The sequence below is a fragment of the Mugil cephalus genome, chromosome 11 (genome assembly GCF_022458985.1).
Source record: "Mugil cephalus isolate CIBA_MC_2020 chromosome 11, CIBA_Mcephalus_1.1, whole genome shotgun sequence".
NCBI classification, from domain to species: domain Eukaryota; kingdom Metazoa; phylum Chordata; class Actinopteri; order Mugiliformes; family Mugilidae; genus Mugil; species Mugil cephalus.
This window is the reverse complement of record NC_061780.1, coordinates 7,397,103-7,417,532: the sequence shown is the minus strand read 5'-3', so window position 1 is coordinate 7,417,532 and position 20,430 is coordinate 7,397,103. Positions and strand designations below refer to the sequence as shown.

Genomic DNA, 20,430 nt, shown 5'->3' with positions numbered 1-20,430 from the left:
GTCGTAATCTGTGATCCTGCTCTGGATCCATTTAAGCTCCTCAGGTGTGAAGGAGCATACTATTAATCAAAGGTCTTAGCTGGATGTTGTGAGATGCATGTCAAAGGTGAGCAATGATAACAAAATGTTACCTTTGGGTTTAGTTTATATTGCAGTAAAGAAGATGTAAGCTATTGCAAATCCGCCAGCGAAACTCACAAATAAGAATGTGAAGGTTAGGATCTTTACTTGGATTGTAGTTTGTAGTAAATGAAAACATCCCTCACAGATGCACATTTTTACACCTGCCTTTAAAAATGAATATGCTCAAATAAGTAAATAAAGCCAATAATAAGTTCCAGATGAGCCCACTTGAAGACCACGTCTGAGTTTCATTAGTATGAATTCAGATTTATTGATAATTACACTCAAATAACTTCTATGAATCCTCTATGACATGATGTCTATGCACCTGTCTAACATCCTGAAGTAGGCCGAGGCTTTCTGTTACGGTGGTGTTATCTCACCTATAACACATCTGTCTGACACGTGTGATCTAAATGTTATTAGTCACAGGTGCACAAGCACATATGCAGACAAAAATCCTCCTTTTTTCACCCGAGTGTTAAAACTGATTCATAAAATCACTCACATTGCTGCCTTCTAGTTCTGTTAGGAGTCAAGTAAACAAAAGTCGAGGTGCTGAGACCTGTGACAGCAAAGATTCCTACTAGTCTGAACTGTTTGGCTGCACATCAGGAGTTTGTTATGACTAGTAGTGCATTAGCAGACTCTGCTTGTTATGGCACAAGACACTGACAGCCACACGTTAATGTAAATATACAGTACACTGCATTTTAATTGGGGCTCTCTGCTTATTAAATGTGATTCTTAGTTCCTTTATCTGCGTCCTTAGTTTGGATAAAGATTTTATAGTAGCAACAAAGCTACTATTTTTTTCCACGTCTAAATATGTTTATAATCCATAACCTCACTGCAGCTAATGCCTTTTGACTTACGATCTGTCTTTCTCCTTAAGGACAGGAAGGCATTTTGGGATATTTTATTCATAAGGTGATTTTTGCGGTTCCTAACAAGAGAGGTGTATCAGGTGATCGTATTATCTGCACAAATATGACAGGATTAGCCGAGATGTGAGCCGCAAGGCCTTCCACTGTACTCCAGTGGACACTGCAGTATTCCCCTCAGTACAGTATATGCAGATTGCATAGCAACAAAGGCCTATGTCTGGCCGTTGTCTGTTACTGTTGCTTGAATGCCCCGCGCGCACATGCATGTGCGCAACACAGTCACCAACACCTCATCCTGCTCCCTCCATCCCATATGCACAGATACCCCCCCACACACACACACACACAGGCTGCACAACCCCACCACACCCCACCAACACCACCATATTTCTATATCATTCATGGGTCGTCCATTCCCCCCCACCCCCCCACCCCCATGAGCACACAGCTCACCGCCCGCTCTGCCACCCCCACTTCCCTGCCTGACAACACCACCGCCCGCCATCCCATAATATTCATGCACACGCTCCGCACACATTCATGCACAGCAGTGTATTCAGCTCTTTGTTGGCAGAGATGCCTGAGCTATGTGAGCGTGCTCATGCACAGCAGTCATGTTTCTGCCTGATAGGATTATTACATCTGCGAAATCTGGGAGCTGAGGCAGGTAGACCTCAAGTGCACAGAAGTAATAAAGGAAATGAAGCAGTGAGCAGAAGGTGGCGGGTCACATTTCTGTCTCTTAATGACCTTGGAGGGGAAATATATTCATGGAGTCACCCTGAAGCACCCATCTCTGGATCAGGTCAATCATCCACCCCATGTTAAGCATCAGCGGACGGAGGAAGATCAGTTTGGAGTTTGCCCCACCTCACAGCAGAGTCTCTGAAAGTCTGCTGCTGCCTCCCACTATATAACAGAGGGAATGCAAGTCATCTCTACGTATATGTCATGCTGAGGCTTTAACAAGCGTCTCTGTAGGCTCCGCAACCTGGCTACAGTCAATCAGCACCGGGCCGTTTCAGCATGATAAAATGTCCACAAAATGGGAGACAGATAAAGATAAAAAAGAGGGCAAGTTATTTACGAGAGAAGGGTGAAGGGATGAGCATAACAGAGGCGCCGGACGTAACAGTGACCAGCTCATCACCATGGCGTTGCTGTGGGAGACAGCAGAAGACGTCACTTGAAGAAACAGGGGCCACAAAGGCAGAATACTACATGAGGACGACTGAAAAAGAAGAGAGGGGAGGTTGGAAGAAACCTGTCTGTTCAGATACAGACAGAGGAAAGTCTGTGTGAGGGATGACCATTTACTTAGGAACCGGGTGTCAGGGGCTTCAGGTGGGCCACCAAATCACAGACTGAGACTGTGACCGAGTCAGAAAATTCCTGTGCTGTACTTCATCACATCAGCGCAGAAAATAAGTTTGACTGGGTGTCACAAGACTGCACCCTCTACTTTACATTATTGGCCTTTGACAAAACGATGAAATATAACGGTATTTAAAGGTAAAGGAAATAAAAAGTAGCTCTGGTAAAATGAAGAAAAAAATAAAAGAACTGCTCAACTCAACTTGCCACTATGCTCCTAGTGACATACCAGCAGGTTTAGCACTAAAGTTAATTTCCTACTTTTCTCACTGAATAAAAGAATTTGTTCCAGTGCTTCACCTTTCTGACTGAGTTTATTTCCAGAATGTTAAGGGATAAAGGAGTTTAACAGAGTTACAAAACTGTGATCTAATTTAAACCTCAGCCTGTGTAATAGTTGCACAGGTGCACTGTAGCTTCGTTTAAATCACATGTTAAACTAGTATAGTACAGTATATCATATAAATATGGTTTAAATTACATTTATTTGATATTTTAGCTTATTAGTCCAAATTATTATTATTATTATTATTATTATTATTATTATTAGTCCTTATTAGTCCCGTCCTCAATGAACAATGCTCACAAAATAATTAGTCAGAAATTAAAACCGTAATTCAATTAGGTCCAGAATTTGTGTTTGGTATTGAAATGTAATATTCATATTAACATGGTGACTCTATTGTTTAACTAAAGCAGTTGCTGCTTGTTACAGTGGGTATATGATCACAACATAGTCACATCTCTAAAGCTCATTTATATTTACCAAGTTTCTATGTAATTGAAACATGCAAAATAAATATCTAAATGCGTCAGTAGGCTATAGTCTACTTCAGCTTGAGTTTATTCTTCCACATAAATAAAGGAGAAAAAGAAAAAGAGGGCTTAAACCAAGCTAGCTTACCAAAAGCTAACCAGTCCTGATTAGCAGAGTAGATCAAGCTAATGCTGCTCACTAATTAAACTTTGAAACTAATTCACATTTCCCTACTTGTCTTATAAGACTGAAGCCTTCATTTTGATGCTTCTTCTTTCTGTCTGAGTTTATTAAGCTAAATGTAACTATACCAACAAAATACAGTAAACGAAAAAGTTTCAAATTGCTAAAAGTTGACGAGCGAGTAAAACTGGAGGTGGAGGAATTATTGTGACATATTATCTCATAAACATGTGGTTGAAATTATGTGTATTTGCTACATAAAAGCCCAGCAACAAATAACAAAACAGTTAGTTTACTGTACACTATTTTATTAATTTCTTTCAGGCAAAAATATATAACACCATTGTATTATCAACTATAAATGATTTACACTTGACAGCCTAACTAAACTAAACTAAAGTACCAACTAAATGATAAAAACTGAGTATTCAATTTGAACACTGGAGCAGTAATCATGCATCTTATACTGTGTTCATATAAAATACTGCATCACTTCAATTTTTTTAATTCAAGTACAAAATGCCGTACAGGTTTCCTCTCAAATTCATGTCACAATCCTCCTTTGTTATTTTTTACTGCTTTTTTTTCAACCCCCCAATGTAACTCCCATCCACTCTGTCCTTATGCCCTCCTGTCCCTCCTATCTTGTGATTTATTTGCCTCAGTTCCAATATTTGTCGGCAGTGTGTTTTCTTCGCCTTGTCTAAATGTCACCCCTTCTTCTAAGACAATATAGGGAGTGGGAGAGAGGGAGAACGAGAGGGCAAATGCGGGGGACACAGAGGAAGAGGAGGGGGGGGAACTCGTAAAATGAGCAACAAAGTTTGGGAAAATTAAACATTAGGTAAGGCACTTTTCTCACATGCATGTGCATGTATGTGGAAACAGAAATGCTGCGTCATTGTCATTGATGAGGCCGCACCGCACATCAATATTCCAGCTGAAAAGTTTAATGAAAGAAGCACAACAGCAACACTTTACACGGGGCATTTGACTTTGTCTGTGGCAGAAACACACACATAAGCATGCAGCAAGAGGGAGCTCAAATGCAGACAAATACATTTCTGCTGGTTATTTAGGAGAGTTCATCCACTTCCAGTACAGGCTCTGATTTTAGGACCGATGCCAAACAAACTCAAAAGACTTAATAGTTGCATAGTAGGACGATTATCCTTCTTCCAAAGTTTCCTCCTCCTCCTCCCTCCATCGGCATCACTCCACACCCTGGATCACGCCTGTCCTCTCTCTCCCACCCTCACCCTCTACCTCCTTTATAACCCATCACTCCCATCTCACTGCTCTCACTCATTCTCACTCTTTCAACCTGGAATGGACACATTGTTTTCTTGGGACGAAGCTGAGTACAAGATGACACAATGCCACTGTTGTCTTATTATTGTTACGAAAAGTGACTTTTACTAGTTTTTTTTTTCTGGATTTGAATTTCTGGTTCTGACTGACTGACTAAAACTGGACGTATGGACATATTTTTTCTATGAAGGATGGGTTGTGCTCACAGTTTATAACACATCCCTGTGAGAATTCTTTCGACGGCACTGGAGAAGTAACTGATGAACAACCCTGCTGATTTGATTCCCTTTGAAATTTGAACTGGGTGTCGCTGAAGTATGAACTGGTAAGAATCAACATTACACAGGAGAGTTTTCAGGAGAATATTTTAGAGAACGTTTTTTCGTTTTGTGTGCTACCAAGTGTGAGAGATAAACTGTAGAGTTTTAGTTAATGTTTGTGAACTTCTGAATGTTTGACAGCAGCAGCTGGCGTAAACTTTGACTTCGAAATATTAAGAAGAAACTCCTGTTTGCTTGAACATTGTCAAAAACATGCTATAGAGGAAGATGATCAATGACTCCAGCAGTTCATTCATCATTAATCCATGAGGTTGTGATTTCCACAGATATGTGGTGGGGACCATCCCCAGACTCTGGACCAGAAACATAAGGCCACACTCCAGCAATCAGACAGACAGAAAGTTCTCTTCAACTGTGGAGGCGGGCAGCGTGCTGTCCAAAGACCCAGCCTGACGCACGGACACGGACAGACAGACAGACAGTCTGATGCCAACTGTCTCCACTGTCAATCTCACGGCACCACTCCTCCTCCTGTTGCTATGGGCAACCCACCCCACCATGGCAACCAACTGGCTGTAAGTCTAGTGTGTAAGGGAGGAAGAGAAAGAGGGAGTTTGTTTGTCATGCTATAACTTTTAAAACACGGTGACATGTCTCTAAATCTCTTTCAGGCGTACCCCTCTCCTTCTTTGTCTCGCTCCCGGTGACCTTTTCTCTTTTCTTTCTCTTTGCCTCCACGGTGCCCTCTCTGTCTTCTTCGCCTGGTCGTCTCCTTGTTTCCGTCTTCTCTAAAACGCTGCCCAGTCGTTACCTCTTCATCCTTTTCTTTTTCACCCTCTGTTCTCCTCTTCTTTAACCCCCCGCCCTCTACTTCATGATGCATCCTCTCTTTTGGCCCGCTGTGAATCACAATACCACCCATCATTTTTGTGTTGCAGCTCCCTGGCGAGGCTGCCTCGCTCCAGGCCTGTGTCTGGTGCTGCCCCATGTGCACGACTGAGGGGGTTGACCCCAGGGCAGGTGGGGGTGTGCAGGGCGCGGGGGGAGGTCATGGAGTCCGTACGCAAGGCAGCAGAGATGGTCATAGAAGAGGTTTGGCCAGAAAAGATAAAGAGTGTCATGGCCTGTAGAAATAACTAATAATTCATTTTATTTTTATTACTGTGTGTTCACGATGATACATTTCACAAACTGATGAAAGCTGCCTTTCTTTTTGTTGTGCACGTAACTGCCCGACTCAGTGCCAGCACCAGTTCAGGAATCGCCGATGGAATTGTTCCACCACCCCACGTGGGATCAATGTATTCGGCAGAGTGATGAACCAAGGTAAACTCGGTACTGGCATGGTGTGAAACGTCGGATAAAAACCCCATACAACGAGCAGCGTTCATATTCGCCTAAACAATCATGTCTTCCGTGTCTGTGTTGTGGTTGCAGGCACTCGTGAGGCGGCCTTTGTGCATGCTTTGTCCTCAGCAGCCGTGGCAGTGGCAGTGACCCGGGCCTGCACCCGCGGGGAGCTGGAGAGGTGTGGCTGTGACAGGAAGGTCAGGGGGGTCAGCCCCGAGGGTGAGCTTGGACTCTGTTCCATGAAAATCTAATGAGTGAAATCCACTCGCACGGAGCACAAAGTGGCTGCTGCGCTGCCCTTTGTGGTTTCTTAATTCTGTTGCACTAGTGTCAGCAGGTATTTTTCTTATCAGCTATCGATGCGGCTCAAACCCGACTCCGCTGTGTACAGCGTGGCAAGCTCCACTTGCCTTATGTGATCCACAGTGCATTTGTACTTTTTCCGCTCTGACAAGAAAATATTTTGAACGTGGGATCCGCACATGACCAAACACGTGCTGCATCCCGTAACAGGTTTTCAGTGGTCAGGGTGCAGTGACAACCTGTCCTATGGCGTGGCTTTCTCCCAAACGTTTGTGGACGAACCGGAGCGAGCCAAGGGGCTGTCGGCAGGGCGTCCGCTCATGAACCTCCATAACAATGAAGCCGGTCGAAAGGTTAGAGGCATCAGCCGCATTCTGTTCTGATTTCCAACTCTGTGATCCCTTCTCGTGCGACATCTTTTGTCCTTTGCGACCCTCAGGCCATCCTTCACAACATGCAGGTGGAGTGTAAGTGTCATGGCGTCTCTGGCTCCTGTGAGTTAAGGACCTGCTGGAAGGTCATGCCTCCCTTTAGGCGTGTCGGCGTCGTGCTCAAGGAACGCTTTGATGGAGCCACAGAGGTATTGGGGGAAAAAAAAAACTTCAGTTGATTTCGACTTGAACGCAGAAGAAGTGGAAACCAGTAGTTCACCCGAAACACTATTATCGTCATCTTCCCAGGTCCGCCTGACTCGTATAGGATCCCGGACGGCCCTGCTCCCCCGTGACCCCCAGGTCAAACCCCCGGCTGCTAGAGACCTTGTGTACCTTGCGCCCTCCCCAGATTTCTGCCATCTTGACCCTGACAACGGTATCCCCGGGACTGCTGGTAGGAGATGTAACGGTAAGATCAGCAGGACCACGCCACAGAAAATTTGGTTGATAATTGGCAATAAGAATGTTTCATGATTCACATTGCACATGCTGTCTTTCCAAACACTCCCAGGAACGTCTCGGCTGGCACCAGATGGCTGTGAGCTTGTGTGTTGTGGGCCAGGGTACAGAGCGGGCCGGGCGGAGGTGGTGCAGCGCTGCTCCTGCAAGTTTTCCTGGTGCTGCTCAGTCCGTTGCCAGCAGTGCAAGAACACAGTCACCATTCATACTTGCAGAGTGTGAGATGGCCTTAACAGGACCCGACCGAATGAGTAGAACGACCCGAACAATCCACCAGACAGACACTACTGAAGTACACACACGAGAGCAGTTTTTCAGGCACATCTTTGCCGGCAAAATAGACAACATATGTGTAGTTTTTCTCTCTCTGCGAGTGAAGATGCAATTTTGCTTGATTATTCTGTCGTAACAGCTGCAAAATTAGACCAAATGCAAAAACAAACAATGGACTAAAATCATCTCCTCTCCTTTTAAACCGACTCTTCCCTTCAAAATACTGGGACAGACGAGAGGACAGGCACAGACACGCACACAACAATTAATCACACATCGAACTGACAAAGCTTCTGAAGCTGAGCTTAACCTAAACTAACACTGAAACCCTGCAGCATTCGCTTTTATTTTATGCAACCTTTTCTCATTGCAGCATGCGGTAGACTAGCAAGTCATTGGATTAATACATTACTGTATTTATGTCTTCTTTTCAATTCTGGTTTATTTATTTGTATATCTTTGCGTCACCTCGGCCTTTAGCAGTAAGTATAATTTCTACTTACATCAGTGTCTGTCTTGTGTTTTGACCCTCAACTGAAACTCTTCTGTATGTTTCTGCACACGCAGTGATTTTAGGTCTGTTCAGGAAATCTAATAAATACAATAGTTCAGCCACCAAATCCATTTCTTGAGTTTCTTGTAGCTGTTAGACTTGTGCAGAGATCGACAGAGTTAAAGGTCCACTGTGGCCGCTAGCAGTACTGAACATGCTTGTATTTGCAGTCCTATAAAATCGATTAAAAATGCAAAGCAAAACTTTTTATATAAACAGATGGATAGATACTATTTCCCTAGCGCATGGGTCATTCTCACTCAAAAACAAAACACGGGCTGCTCTTCATTTCAATTAAACCATTTTATTAAAAACATCCTGCAATTATAAACACCCAGAAATTTACTAAAAAAAAATCATCTCAATCTCCATCACGATGAAGACCCATTAAAAATATTACAACTTAATTTGTTATCAATCACAGAGTTGGTAGTCTGGCAATATAAAAAAAATGAAATAAAAACTCAAGTTTCAAAATAAAAAAAATAAAATAAAATAAAAAAGAATTCAAAAATGCTAAAATTTTTCCCAAAAACAGCATCACAGAATTTATAATACAATATAAACAAAAAAAATATAAAATAGAAATTGAAAAAGACACCTGGAGAAGTGAATTTGCTGAGGATGCACGTGGCCTCACTGAAAGTCACTGGGAGTGTCCAAGAAAGTAGCAATTACAGACACATGCATTAGTTTGGAGTGACATTCAATTTCTTTCGTTATTCAATTCAGACGTTAAAGCAAACAGAGTACCACTTAACACTAAGTTGCCCCTTTAAATGTGCTAATGTTAAATGTAACCCAAAGGCAACTTTATAAAGGAATGTTTCTATTAAAAATGGAGCAACAGATACAGGCAGGGGGGGGCCCGCCCCACCTGAATATTGGCAGAGAGAACACTGCAGTTTCTAAAAGCTTTCGGAAAAGGAGATGAGTGGCACCTGCTGCATCTACTGCAAGCTGGAGGTTTTTTTCCCTCAATCCTCTCACAAGGTTTGTTTCAAGGCACAATCCGTGTACACGTGTATTAAAATACATCTCAATGGCAGTGTACTGTACCTCTGTTCCCCTTTGGTTTGTCCTTTTTTTTTTTCTTTTCAAAATGGCCATTGATCTTTGAGATGTTGTGAGTCACCCCACCCATCTCTCGCACTCTCGCCGTTCTATAGCAGAACACACTTCCTCTTGGTTTTTGTCTCAGGGGGTTCCAGCGCTGCCAGTATGGCCTCGTCAAACACATTCTTAAGTCCTCGCTGTTTGCAGAAGAAGAGAGAAAGCAACTGTGAGAGAAGGAAATCTAGCTGCATATTTTAACATACACACTCATTTGCCAGCTCATTAGGTACACTAGTGAAAATGAAACTACACTAATATAACAGTCCTGCACTAAATCCTCCTTCATGATTATGGCAATTCATATGTATTATTATTTTGGAGGATGTAGTTTGTGGTGCTGTTGAAATAGATTGAATTAAACACTAAACTGTTTATGTTATTTAGCCCACAGACTAAAATTGGATTGTAAAAATAATGAAAACATGTGTCAGAACATCAAAATGCAATTCAATAGCACTATAACACAGCCTGCAAAATGAAAACACGTTGGCATCAACAGCTCTATCAGTTCTTTTAAACAGCTGCTGAATACCACAACCTTAATGAAGACAAGATTCAGTGAGGGACGTTCAGAGTGCAATGGTTTCAGTGACGTGCCCAGTGAGCTGGTACTGAATGTATGTCACTTTCGGTTTTCAAAAGCGTTTTAAAAAGAAAATTTCCCTCATACCTGTGTGAGCGCAGAGCACTCCACATATTTGACGGCCTTGAGCTCGCGGGCCAGCTTCTCGCCACTCTCAGGAAACAGGGGGCGCTGTTTATTTTTTGCCAGCTTGTCCACCGTGTTACTGTCTTCCCGCAGGTCCACCTGTGTGCCCACCAACAGGAAGGGCGTGCTCGGGCAGTGGTGAGAGATCTCAGGAACCCACTGCAAATGTAATATCACACAAAAACGTCTGTATCATCATTTCTTTTTTTTCAAGCTCACATCAAGGTATCAAACAAGGAAGCATCAAAGGCTGCGTTACTCTTTGATAGTATATTTTCTGAGCTAGTAATGTGGTTGGGTATCATATCTGCTCTGTTATTTAGTTAAACTGTATTTTCCACGTCCACATCATGACTGTAGAGTTTAAGCAATGATTCCAATAATCACACAGTTAATCAACAGAAGAGTAATATATTAATCCTATTTTTATAGTGCATTCAAATTAATTCAAACAAAACTATTACCCAAGGACTCAGAATTTGCTCACGACATCCCTAAAAATAATCCTAAACTCATCAAGGTCTATGTCCCCCCGTTTGAAAACCAACCTTCTCTTTGACATTTTCAAACGATGAGGGGGAGACGACAGAGAAACAAACGAGGAACACATCTGTTTGTGGGTAGCTGAGAGGACGCAGCCTGTCATAATCCTCCTGACCTGAGAGCAGCAATTACAAGAGGAACAAGGAACTTATTCTGTTAGTTTTAGAGTGACAGAAATGAGAGAAAAACAGAGAGACTACCAAAGACATTTACCTGCTGTGTCGAAGAGGCCGAGCGTATAGGGCTCTCCTCCAATCATCACTGTCACTGCATAATTGTCAAAAACCTTTAAGCACATAAAAAAGTTGAATCAATGTGACTGCACTTCATATCAGCAGTAAAGACAAAATCTAAGAGAAGTGTGGTTTTAACTCTTCTTACCGTTGGCACATACTCAGAGGGGAACTTATTGGTTGTGTAGGAGATCAGTAAGCAGGTTTTTCCTACTGCACCGTCTCCTACCACTACACATTTTATAGTCTGCATCTACAGAGAAAATCAGAAAATAGGAAACATCACAAGATTGTCTGCAGAAACAGTGCACCAGACAGTTAGGCCACACGCTGAGAGAGGAAGTAATGCACACGCTCTTTCAGTCTTGACTCAACTAACTGAATAATGTCATGCATGGACAGAGAAACAACACGAAGAACAAACATGTAACTGGAACAATCAGGCCTGAAATAAGTGAGCGTTTTTGTGATTGATCTGCAATGTTTGTAGTGCATGAAATGTCTGCCTATAAGCCTATAAATCAAAACTGATCGTAAAAGTAAATTCCGAGTAGATTCAATTATATTGTAATTGGAAACAGACAGAGAGCAAATTAAATACAGTTAGCATCTAACCAGAAGTGCAAAGAGCCATTATTTGAGGAGCTAAAGCCAGGGAATGTTTTCCATTTTTATTTTAAAAGTAACCAAAGCAAATAGTTTGATAATAAGTCTTCTTATGGATTTATGAATAACGTGATTAATCACTGCAGCTCTAAAAGCATGTGCATAGAGCATTGTATACATTATTGCATCAAATATGTTTGACAACTACAGAGCAAAAGTGTATTGTACAGTATAGTGCGCATATACTGCATTCAACTTTGAGGGATTAAACAGCCCTGTGATTATGTAAAGGAATTACAATAAGATGCCTACTCTTTCATATTTTCAGACATTGAACTAATGCTGCTGTTAGTTGCAGCCAATCAGCTGCATTACTGCAATCAAGGTCTGGATGTTCACCTTTAGTTAGAACAAATTCAAAGTTTCAACTTAATTGACATTTTGAGGGCTATTGTTTGAGAAATTAAAGCTCGCTGGATTGGACTGGTCAATATACAGCTTTGAAGTACATCAGTGTGATTTTAGTATTCACGTTCATACTTTTCTGGCATTTAAAGGGTGAAGGGGGTGAAGTAAAGATCGCACGGAGAACTGTGCATACATGAGAAGAATCAGTGCCAACACTGGAACCAGGCTTGTTATTACATGTGCGCACACAAACACTAATGACAGTGAAGCGTTTCCGCATAGGTTGCATACCATACACGTTAAAGGAAAAGACAGGATATTAGCACAATGCAATTCAGAAGCGGATACCGCCAGCCACTTCCGCTAAATAAGCAGATAAACTGTTATCTGAAACCTGCAGAAAATTTAAGTCCCAACATTTGAGATTTAATTTTTATGAATCATACAAAACAAAATTTTTAAGTAGAGTCCTAGTGTAGTTTTAAGCGAATTTGCGACAGATTGATGAGGCGAGAAGCGCTTTTTTTTTGCAAATTGTCAAATTACGTTAGTTTAGAGTTTAAGACTAAACTAACTGTAACTTAATCTATAACAACAAACAGAAAACATAATAGCACAAGGAGTTACGATAACTGGCAACCATGACAACTTCATTAATCAGAGTTACGTTAGTCAACACTAAATAAAGTTTGATGATTAGGAAACTTTTAACACCCAGCGGATTTATTAAAAAAAAAAACAAAAAAAACAATAAACACACTTTTCGGTCCCGTAAAAACCTAATATTACTAGATTCTCTTGCATGTGTCCGTTGAAATACGACCCTGTGAGACAACATAAAAAGTAGTTTCATACTGTTTTTAAAACTCTACTTACCGTTTTTCTTCCGACAGGTTAGGCGCATTAGGCGTTGGTTACATCCGGGTTTGAGGGTCGAATTACTTGGTCCGCATGCGCAGATAAGACGAACCTCAGTCCAATCTGCAAAATAAGAAACACTGCCGCCTGCTGGGCAGATCTATCTATCTATCTATCTATCTATCTATCTATCTATCTATCTATCTATCTATCTATCTATCTATCTATCTATCTATCTATCTATCTATCTATCTATCTATCTCTTTATTGCAACCTTTCACCTGTTTTGTCAGTGTGAGTTGTTTTACTGTCTAAATTTTAACTGTCTTAAAAAGAAATTAGGAGGCAAAATTAAAGAGAAGAAAGTTTTTCTTGCTGTGTCTTGTACCACTGCACAGTTTATTGTCTAAAAAAACAGAAAATAGGAAACGCCACTCTGCAAAAACAATACACCAGACAGTTAGGCCACATACTGACAGAGGAAGTAATGCACACGCATTAAATAATGCCATGCATGGACTCATATGCAGCCAGTCAAGTCAGATAGATCACAGACACCTATATATCAACAAACCATGAACTGTGACAAATTGAGGGATAAATGCAATGCCTGTAACTATAACAATTGCGGCTGAAATTAATGATTATTTTACTTAGTAGTTAAGGAAACTGCAAGTTGTTTTGCATGAATACGTTTGTAGGAAACGTCAAAAACCACAAAATACACATTCAAATGTGTGTGTCCATAAGTAAAAATTGCATTTGCATCATAATTTCTTGCAAATAGTAAATTCTCACACTTGAGAAGCTAAAAACACATTTTCCCTTGATAAGAAACTGAAACAATTAATTACAATTTCACAATTAGTCTTTCAATGGAACACTGTATTTATTATTCTTCTGAATGTATACGACACTATGATGAAGATTTCTTTTAATTTTATCATGACCAGAGACCGTCTCGGGAAACACTTTATGTTGAAAACAATAAAGGGACCGGATGTTATGGTTGACGCTACCTTGACAACAGCGTTCCTTCCCTTTGTCAGAGAACTCACTTCCGTTTTCATGTTTGGTCCAGGTCTCTGGGATTTACTGTCTATTCAGATTTTGACCTATCTGGCGCTTTGTGAAACATCAGTACTGGTTTAGTGTTTTGGCGAGGGAGCTAGTGAAAGGTCCTCCGTTTCAACCTGCCTACACCCTGAGTCTTTTATTCTGTTGAGTCCCTGAAAAACACGACTGTTTACCTAGCTAGCTGGCTAGCATCAGCCAGCTGACTTCAATCACCTAGCATGTTTCGGTTCTTGAATGACGTTGATGACGACCCCTACATGATGTAAGTACTGATATTTATTGCATTTTGTTTGCACATTGCCTCATTTGTGTGGTTTATAAGCGACGGAGGACTGCATTTTGCCATGTTAAAGTGTCATTTTTACAGTGTCTTGGCAGCAGGTACCTTCCGCTACTCTAGCCAGCTGTGGGCCCTATAGTGGTCCACCATATTGGATAGACAATAATAAAATATTTCCCTTGTGTTCAGCGGTGTTTGGTTGGTTCATTAGCCAGTAGCTTTAACTTGGGCATCACTTAAAGAAGTTGCCACGTTTTACGCAAATAACGCGAAAAGCCCCTTTGAGATTTGATTAATGAACGTTTTCTATTTTTTTTCCCCCTCCAGTGTATTATGTTTACATCAGCGTATTCCCCCACCATCGAAAATGCATGGCAATGAAAATTGCGATACACTCAGTTGTAAAAAATCATTTAGTGCATTTGCAAAAAAAAAAAAAAAAAAAAATGTATTCAACAGTTTTGCCTTAAATCCTCCCTAATGATGTTATTAATGATCAGTTTATGTTGAAACTGAGTAAGAAATGTGGTAATTCAGTCAGTTTGTAGGATGCAGTTTGTGATGCTGGGAAACTTTATTGAATTAAACAAAAAAATTTAGTGTAGCCCACTCAACCAAAGTTGGTTGTCGAAACAATGTGATACGAAAACACAATACAATTCAATAATAATACAGACACAGTGAAAAGCTGAATCAGCAGCTCTCTAGGTTAGAAAGATTAGCATAGGTAACTTTTTCTTTTGATAAAGACCAAACATGCAACAAAGCAGGTTTACATTGGTGCAGTAGATGTGCTTCATATCCTTTTGTTCATTTATCACACACAAACATTGTTATAGATTTTATATACTTAAGTTTAAATTTGGTGGGCTGCTTGTGGGAAACCATTGTTTATAACATCAGTGGTTTTAAGAGCGAAAGAAAAATCCCCATATCAGATAACATTGTTTCAGGTGTTCTTAACTGATTATTTGGTCTAGTTTTTGTAACAAATGCTCATCACAGTACCTTAAACGTACTTAGATTTCATTATTTTTTAAAAAATATTTAGTTATCAGTATTGTTGTTGATTATAGCGTTATCTGGAGCTCACTTCCATTTTCCTTAAGGTAACTGAGAATGTATTGGTTAATAAAAAATGACGTATTAGAGATTAGAGAGTATTAAGAGTTGTGCAACGTGATTTTGATGGCTTTGCACTGATACTAGCACCACTGTGCAATCAGTGCCTTATCAGTGTTAAAATTGTTTTTCTAAATGAGACATGTGTTGCTGTTTCTATGTTGAAGTTTTGAGCTCACTCCACGCTTCAGAAAACAAAAAGCATTAAAAAACAGTCGAGGGCTTTTAAAGCTGGACTTAGATTTGCAATACAGCTTAAAGATCATTTGTCAAAGTGATGTCCCATCTTCTGTTTGATAAATTTGACATGGTTTCCTCACTGTATCATTTTCAGCTTACCTTCACCCATGTGAGTATAGCTCATCCAGCAACACCCAAGTCAATTCACATGAAAACATTAAGAAGAAAAAAGAAGGAAAGAAAGAAAGTCATACGTTTTTCTGCTTTCTTTTAGGGATCCATTTGCCGCTCACAGGCAGCAGATGAGGAGTCTGTTTGGACCATTTGGCATGGAACCGTTTCCTCTTGCTCCCCAGATGCAGCCACACCGCGCTCCACGCAGACAGGTAACAAATCGTCTTATTAATACATTCGTCTTTATTGTATTGTATTTTATCCTTGTTACTTTAATAGCGTATGAATTTTTTGAGTTTCTGAGTTTAAGTTTTACACTGTTCTTCTAGGCTGGCGCTTTGACTCCCTTTGGGATGATGGGAATGGTGAGTAGTGGCTTCCTCCAACAAGTATATGTATAATATAGAAGTGCATGGAGTGACTTGTATCTGAGCTTTTTATCTTATTGACAGAATTCAATCAGTGATCACTGAGCAAAAACACAGCAAAAAAAAAAAAAAATTGATTCAAGAACATGATTTCTGTAGTTGATCCATTGTTTTTCCTCAGGTTATGAATCTTTGCCCCAAAAGTAAATCCACAGACCACAAAGGAAGACACTAGTGGTGTTTTTAGCTCTTGAAGTACCTACTGGGTCGGTGTATTTTTGGGGGGTATTTAAAGAAATGGGTTTATTTAAATTAAGCTCTAATTGAGTTGGTTTCACAGTTAAAAAAAAAAAAAATTGTGTGGGAAAAAAATAAAGAAAGGAAGCATGCTGCTGGGTGATCAGCCGTGACACATGAAGCAGGCCTGTGTGGTCAAACCGGCTGCAACTGCAACTTGTTTGAGTTGATGTAAATTGACGTTTACAGTTAAACCTCTATGGGGTTTCTGAAAGCTCAGTATGTTGTCATTACGGTAATTTCACTTGCAGCCCTCCCGTGAGGTTATAACACACTTATAACGTGCAGTAATTGTAAAAATAAGCCAAAATGTCTAGGCACGTTCTTGAGGACAGTTTACCACTGTGTCTTCTTAAGTGTAAGTTAATGGTAGAGTGTTTAGATTTTTATTAGGAACATCTGTGGGAGGTGCACACCTGCCCTCGCGTGACAAGGGTCTGTTAACGACCAAAAACCAGACTAGAGCTCTGAATGGTGGCGAAACTTTTTGCGGACACATCTTAAAACCGTGTCCACGTCCCCTATTCAGAGAGGGGTTTTCATTTTTTAAATAGCTGGTTTTGGGGGGTTTTTTTGTAGACACTTCAAAGCTCTGGCAAATCCCACCAACAGGTGCTTTCACACTAGATGAACACACATTGATGGAGTCTGTTACATTTTACACCAAAACAACCTTCTGTAAACCAAAAGACACACAGACATTAATGCTTATCAAACAAGCCCTGTAAAGATCCGTCTTTGTGTTTGCAGGGAGGAGGGTTCATGGATATGTTTGGCATGATGGGAGAAATGATGGGAAACATGGTGAGCAGTTATATTTTCAAATAATCATTTCAGTACCTGCAGATATGAAGGAAACATGTTTCTGAATAGTGCTTTGTTTCACCTTGGTTGTTTTTCTTCTTCTAGGAGAGAATGTCCGGTTCACCAAACTGTCAGACCTTTTCCTCTTCAACAGTCATCTCCTATTCCTCTTCAGACATAGGGGCTCCTAAAGTTTATCAGCAGACCAGTGAAACAAGAAGAGGCCCTGGAGGGGTAGGTGTTGTTAAAATGTTAACAGCACAGATTAGGAGTGTGGGTCAGTGTTTTAAGGCCACATTGCACATGGGGTTTTAATGGTTGTGCTGTGGCCTTCTCAGCTTCATTAAGGCACGGAATCCCCAGTAACTGTAGTGTCAATAAATACATCATGTACACTGTAAATATCATAGTTGTCATACAAACATTTCAGTCTGAGTTCACTGGGAGTGCAGAGCATCCTGCTTGTTTTAGTAAATTGTGTCGCCTGTGACTTTTCACCTCAGATCCGTGAGACTCGGCAGTCCATGAGGGACAGCGAGAGCGGCCTGGAGCGTCTCGCCATCGGCCACCACATCGGGGAGCGTGCGCACATAATGGAGCGTTCACGAAATCGCCGCACCGGAGACCGCGAGGAACGACAAGACTTCATCAACCTCGATGAGAGTGAGTCCTCTCCGCCTCCAGTTTTACGGCCAAGTAGTGGGATCTTTAAGAGAGCGAATGTCTTCAGAGGCCGAGTTAAAACGAAGCTCGGGCAGTTGTTTGAAATGTAAGAAACGTTGAGAAGTGTCACTTAACGTTCGACCTTTGTGCCTTCAAAGCCGATGCTGCAGCGTTTGACGAGGAGTGGCGGACTCAGGCGGGAAGATACGCTGCCCCAAATGCCCGTGGAATTGAATACGGCCGAGATCGACGCGCAGGAGGCCAACAGCTTGCTCTCACTGCCCCTCCCAGCTCAACGCCCCCTCCAGGTCATCGACTCGAGTCACCTAGACACCGTCAACCCCAAACCCGCCCACGTTACGACTGGTGAGACGGTAAGTTCAGAGCAAGAGTTCAGGAAAGTCCAGCCAGACCTTATTGTTTGAGCTGTTTTGCTGATTGAAGTATATTTAATATTAGCTTTAAGTTAACTCAGAGGGTGGTCTCAGCCTGATTGTTAATACTCCCAGGAACACTTTACCAAGGATACCAATGCAGTTTATAATTATATAACCAAGTAGTCTACGTGGTGGGTCTTTGGAAGAGTGCTCACTCAACAAACGTGTCTGGCTGCTACTTGCTGTGCACCTTCTCATCATGTTTCTGTAAAGGTTGTTTTCTCCACACAGTCTAGACTCTTGATCAAAATGAACATGTTGTTAATATAGAGAAGATTGTTACATAAGACACAGAACAGCAATAAATGCCACTGCCCTCCCACGCTCGCTGCTGAGCCTCCGTTATTAGAGTGATTATTTCCTGACATTCAGATTTTCCTGTAAAACTATGACCAATCACAAGGCAGTTTGTAAGAACATAGTGCTGAGGGCCATGTCAGAGCTTTGTCCTGAACACCCTGCAGGTACAAACCAAAGTTAAATGGAACATTGCAACAATATTGAATCAGTTACTCCCTGAATTGTAACAAATCTAAGGGTGAAAGCCTCCTAGGCCCCGACACATCTGTATTTCTTATTCCCTCTGTTTGATAAGTGTAAAAATAATAATTTGTCATGTTTTAGTAGGAAGCCTCATTGCGTTCAGTTTTATTGAAATAACTACATTATGTGTTATACAAACTCAGGGTTTCCTGGAAGAGTTTCATCTCATCTCATCTCATTTTCCGTACCGCTTAATCCTCACTAGGGTTGCGGGGGGGTTGCTGGAGCCTGTCCCAGCTGGCATCGGGCGAAGGTGGGGTACACTCTGTACACTCTGGCCTGGACGGGTCGCCAGCCTATCGCAGAGCTGATAGACAAACAACCATTCACACTCACACCTAGGGTCAATTTAGAGTCACCAATCAGCCTAATGAGCATGTCTTTGGAGGTGGGAGGAAGCCGGAGAACATGCAAACTCCACCCAGAGAGGCCCGAGCTGGACTCGAACCCCGACCTCCTCGCTGGGAGGCATCAGCGCTCCTGGAAGAGTTTCAAATGTTTTAATGGTCCTGAAACATTTCAATGTGTCCTTTATGCAGCGACACTACCACAGAATTAAAACATGACTTAAATAGTTCAATTATTGAAATTATTGAAACATTAGTTAAAGCTAGCATGATTATATTGATGAATTCTTTAAATGAAAGAGCTCATCCACTGTTGTTTTTCCTCAGTCCGTATTTGTTCCTATTGACTTTGCCATTATCTAAGACCCAGTGTTTGGTTAACTGTTGGCTTTATTTATGGAAACATGGAAGACTTAGTCCTCGGTGATTGGGGTAATTAACACAGTGGCCTTGGTTGGATGTCCCCGCAGATGTCCAACTTGACGAGGCGACCAGATGGAAGGAGTTGAGGGAAGATTTCCCCGATGCTGTGAACCACGCTGAAGACGGAGGTTGATGCTCGTCGCAACTGCCCGTCGTAAATGTTTGATATGACTGGACTGTCTATACATGAGCAACATATTATACACACACACACACAAAACAAAACCTCACACACTTGATAGTCGCATTTACAGTTCAGCTTCTATACTGTTACACACACACACACACACACACACACACACACACACACACACATCCTTGTGTAAACAGGAATAATTACACTCACTTTATATATAAATACTCATTCTTAAAACTTGACATTTGTCTTTGCCCACTGCACTAAAGTGCGACAGTATACAGTACATCTGCTGTACAGTCCATTATGTTATGTTTGTGAAGACACTAGTGTGTCTGTGAATTGAATTGTATACTGTTAACTAATTAACTGAGTTCATTAAACATTGTTAGATAATTGCAAAATGTCTCTGTGTTTGTGGTGTTTGACGTTGCTTGCCCTAACGTGCTCAAAATGAATTATAAACTCCCAACAAATCACAGCTGCAGCAGTATTTGTACCTAAGTGGGTCAGTTCTTTCACACTTCCTATCCTCATAAAAAACGTACTGCAGCCCTCAAGTCTCTGCAGTTGACTTGTGTTTACATCTGCAACCATATTAGTCGTGCTTTTGCTCCCTCTTGCTTGTGTCACCGTGTCTGCAGGTCATGTGACATCCAGATGGCTCATGTAAGTAGAGCAGCCAATGGGGGGAGAAAAAAAAAAAACAAAAAAAACTTTCCTCTTAGACAAATCACTCCCGTGGAAGGCTCCGTGCCTGCCTCCTCCTGTGCTCGCTGTATCTTTAATCACGTCCGTGACTATTTTTAAATATGCGT

At 41.4% G+C, this 20,430-nt stretch overlaps 3 protein-coding genes across 4 annotated transcripts; 2 read left to right on the top strand and 1 right to left on the bottom strand.

The window, feature by feature from the left end:
* Positions 1 to 4,644: 4,644 nt before the first annotated feature.
* Positions 4,645 to 8,355, top strand: wnt4b (wingless-type MMTV integration site family, member 4b). The gene is made up of 9 exons (XM_047598915.1): positions 4,645 to 4,960; positions 5,243 to 5,491; positions 5,855 to 6,008; positions 6,158 to 6,242; positions 6,354 to 6,485; positions 6,780 to 6,922; positions 7,009 to 7,149; positions 7,250 to 7,412; positions 7,515 to 8,355. The coding sequence occupies exons 2-9, from the start codon at positions 5,403 to 5,405 to the stop codon at positions 7,682 to 7,684; spliced, it is 1,077 nt and encodes a 358-aa protein (XP_047454871.1). The 5' UTR covers positions 4,645 to 4,960; positions 5,243 to 5,402; the 3' UTR covers positions 7,685 to 8,355.
* A 221-nt stretch (positions 8,356 to 8,576) lies between these two features.
* cdc42l (cell division cycle 42, like) lies at positions 8,577 to 12,840 on the bottom strand. The gene is made up of 6 exons (XM_047598682.1): positions 12,780 to 12,840; positions 11,038 to 11,142; positions 10,870 to 10,942; positions 10,662 to 10,771; positions 10,075 to 10,272; positions 8,577 to 9,541 (listed from the first exon to the last, which is right to left on the bottom strand). The coding sequence occupies exons 2-6, from the start codon at positions 11,140 to 11,142 to the stop codon at positions 9,452 to 9,454; spliced, it is 576 nt and encodes a 191-aa protein (XP_047454638.1). The 5' UTR covers positions 12,780 to 12,840; the 3' UTR covers positions 8,577 to 9,451.
* A 957-nt stretch (positions 12,841 to 13,797) lies between these two features.
* On the top strand, positions 13,798 to 20,016 carry mlf2 (myeloid leukemia factor 2). 2 transcript variants are annotated; one of them, XM_047598680.1, is made up of 9 exons: positions 13,798 to 14,100; positions 15,575 to 15,589; positions 15,695 to 15,806; positions 15,924 to 15,959; positions 17,010 to 17,063; positions 17,169 to 17,297; positions 17,567 to 17,726; positions 17,885 to 18,100; positions 19,524 to 20,016. In XM_047598680.1, the coding sequence occupies exons 1-8, from the start codon at positions 14,057 to 14,059 to the stop codon at positions 18,094 to 18,096; spliced, it is 762 nt and encodes a 253-aa protein (XP_047454636.1). In that variant the 5' UTR covers positions 13,798 to 14,056; the 3' UTR covers positions 18,097 to 18,100; positions 19,524 to 20,016. The 2 variants fall into 2 exon arrangements, with proteins under 2 accessions (XP_047454636.1, XP_047454637.1); XM_047598681.1 differs by lacking the exon at positions 15,575 to 15,589.
* The last annotated feature ends 414 nt before the right edge of the window (positions 20,017 to 20,430 follow it).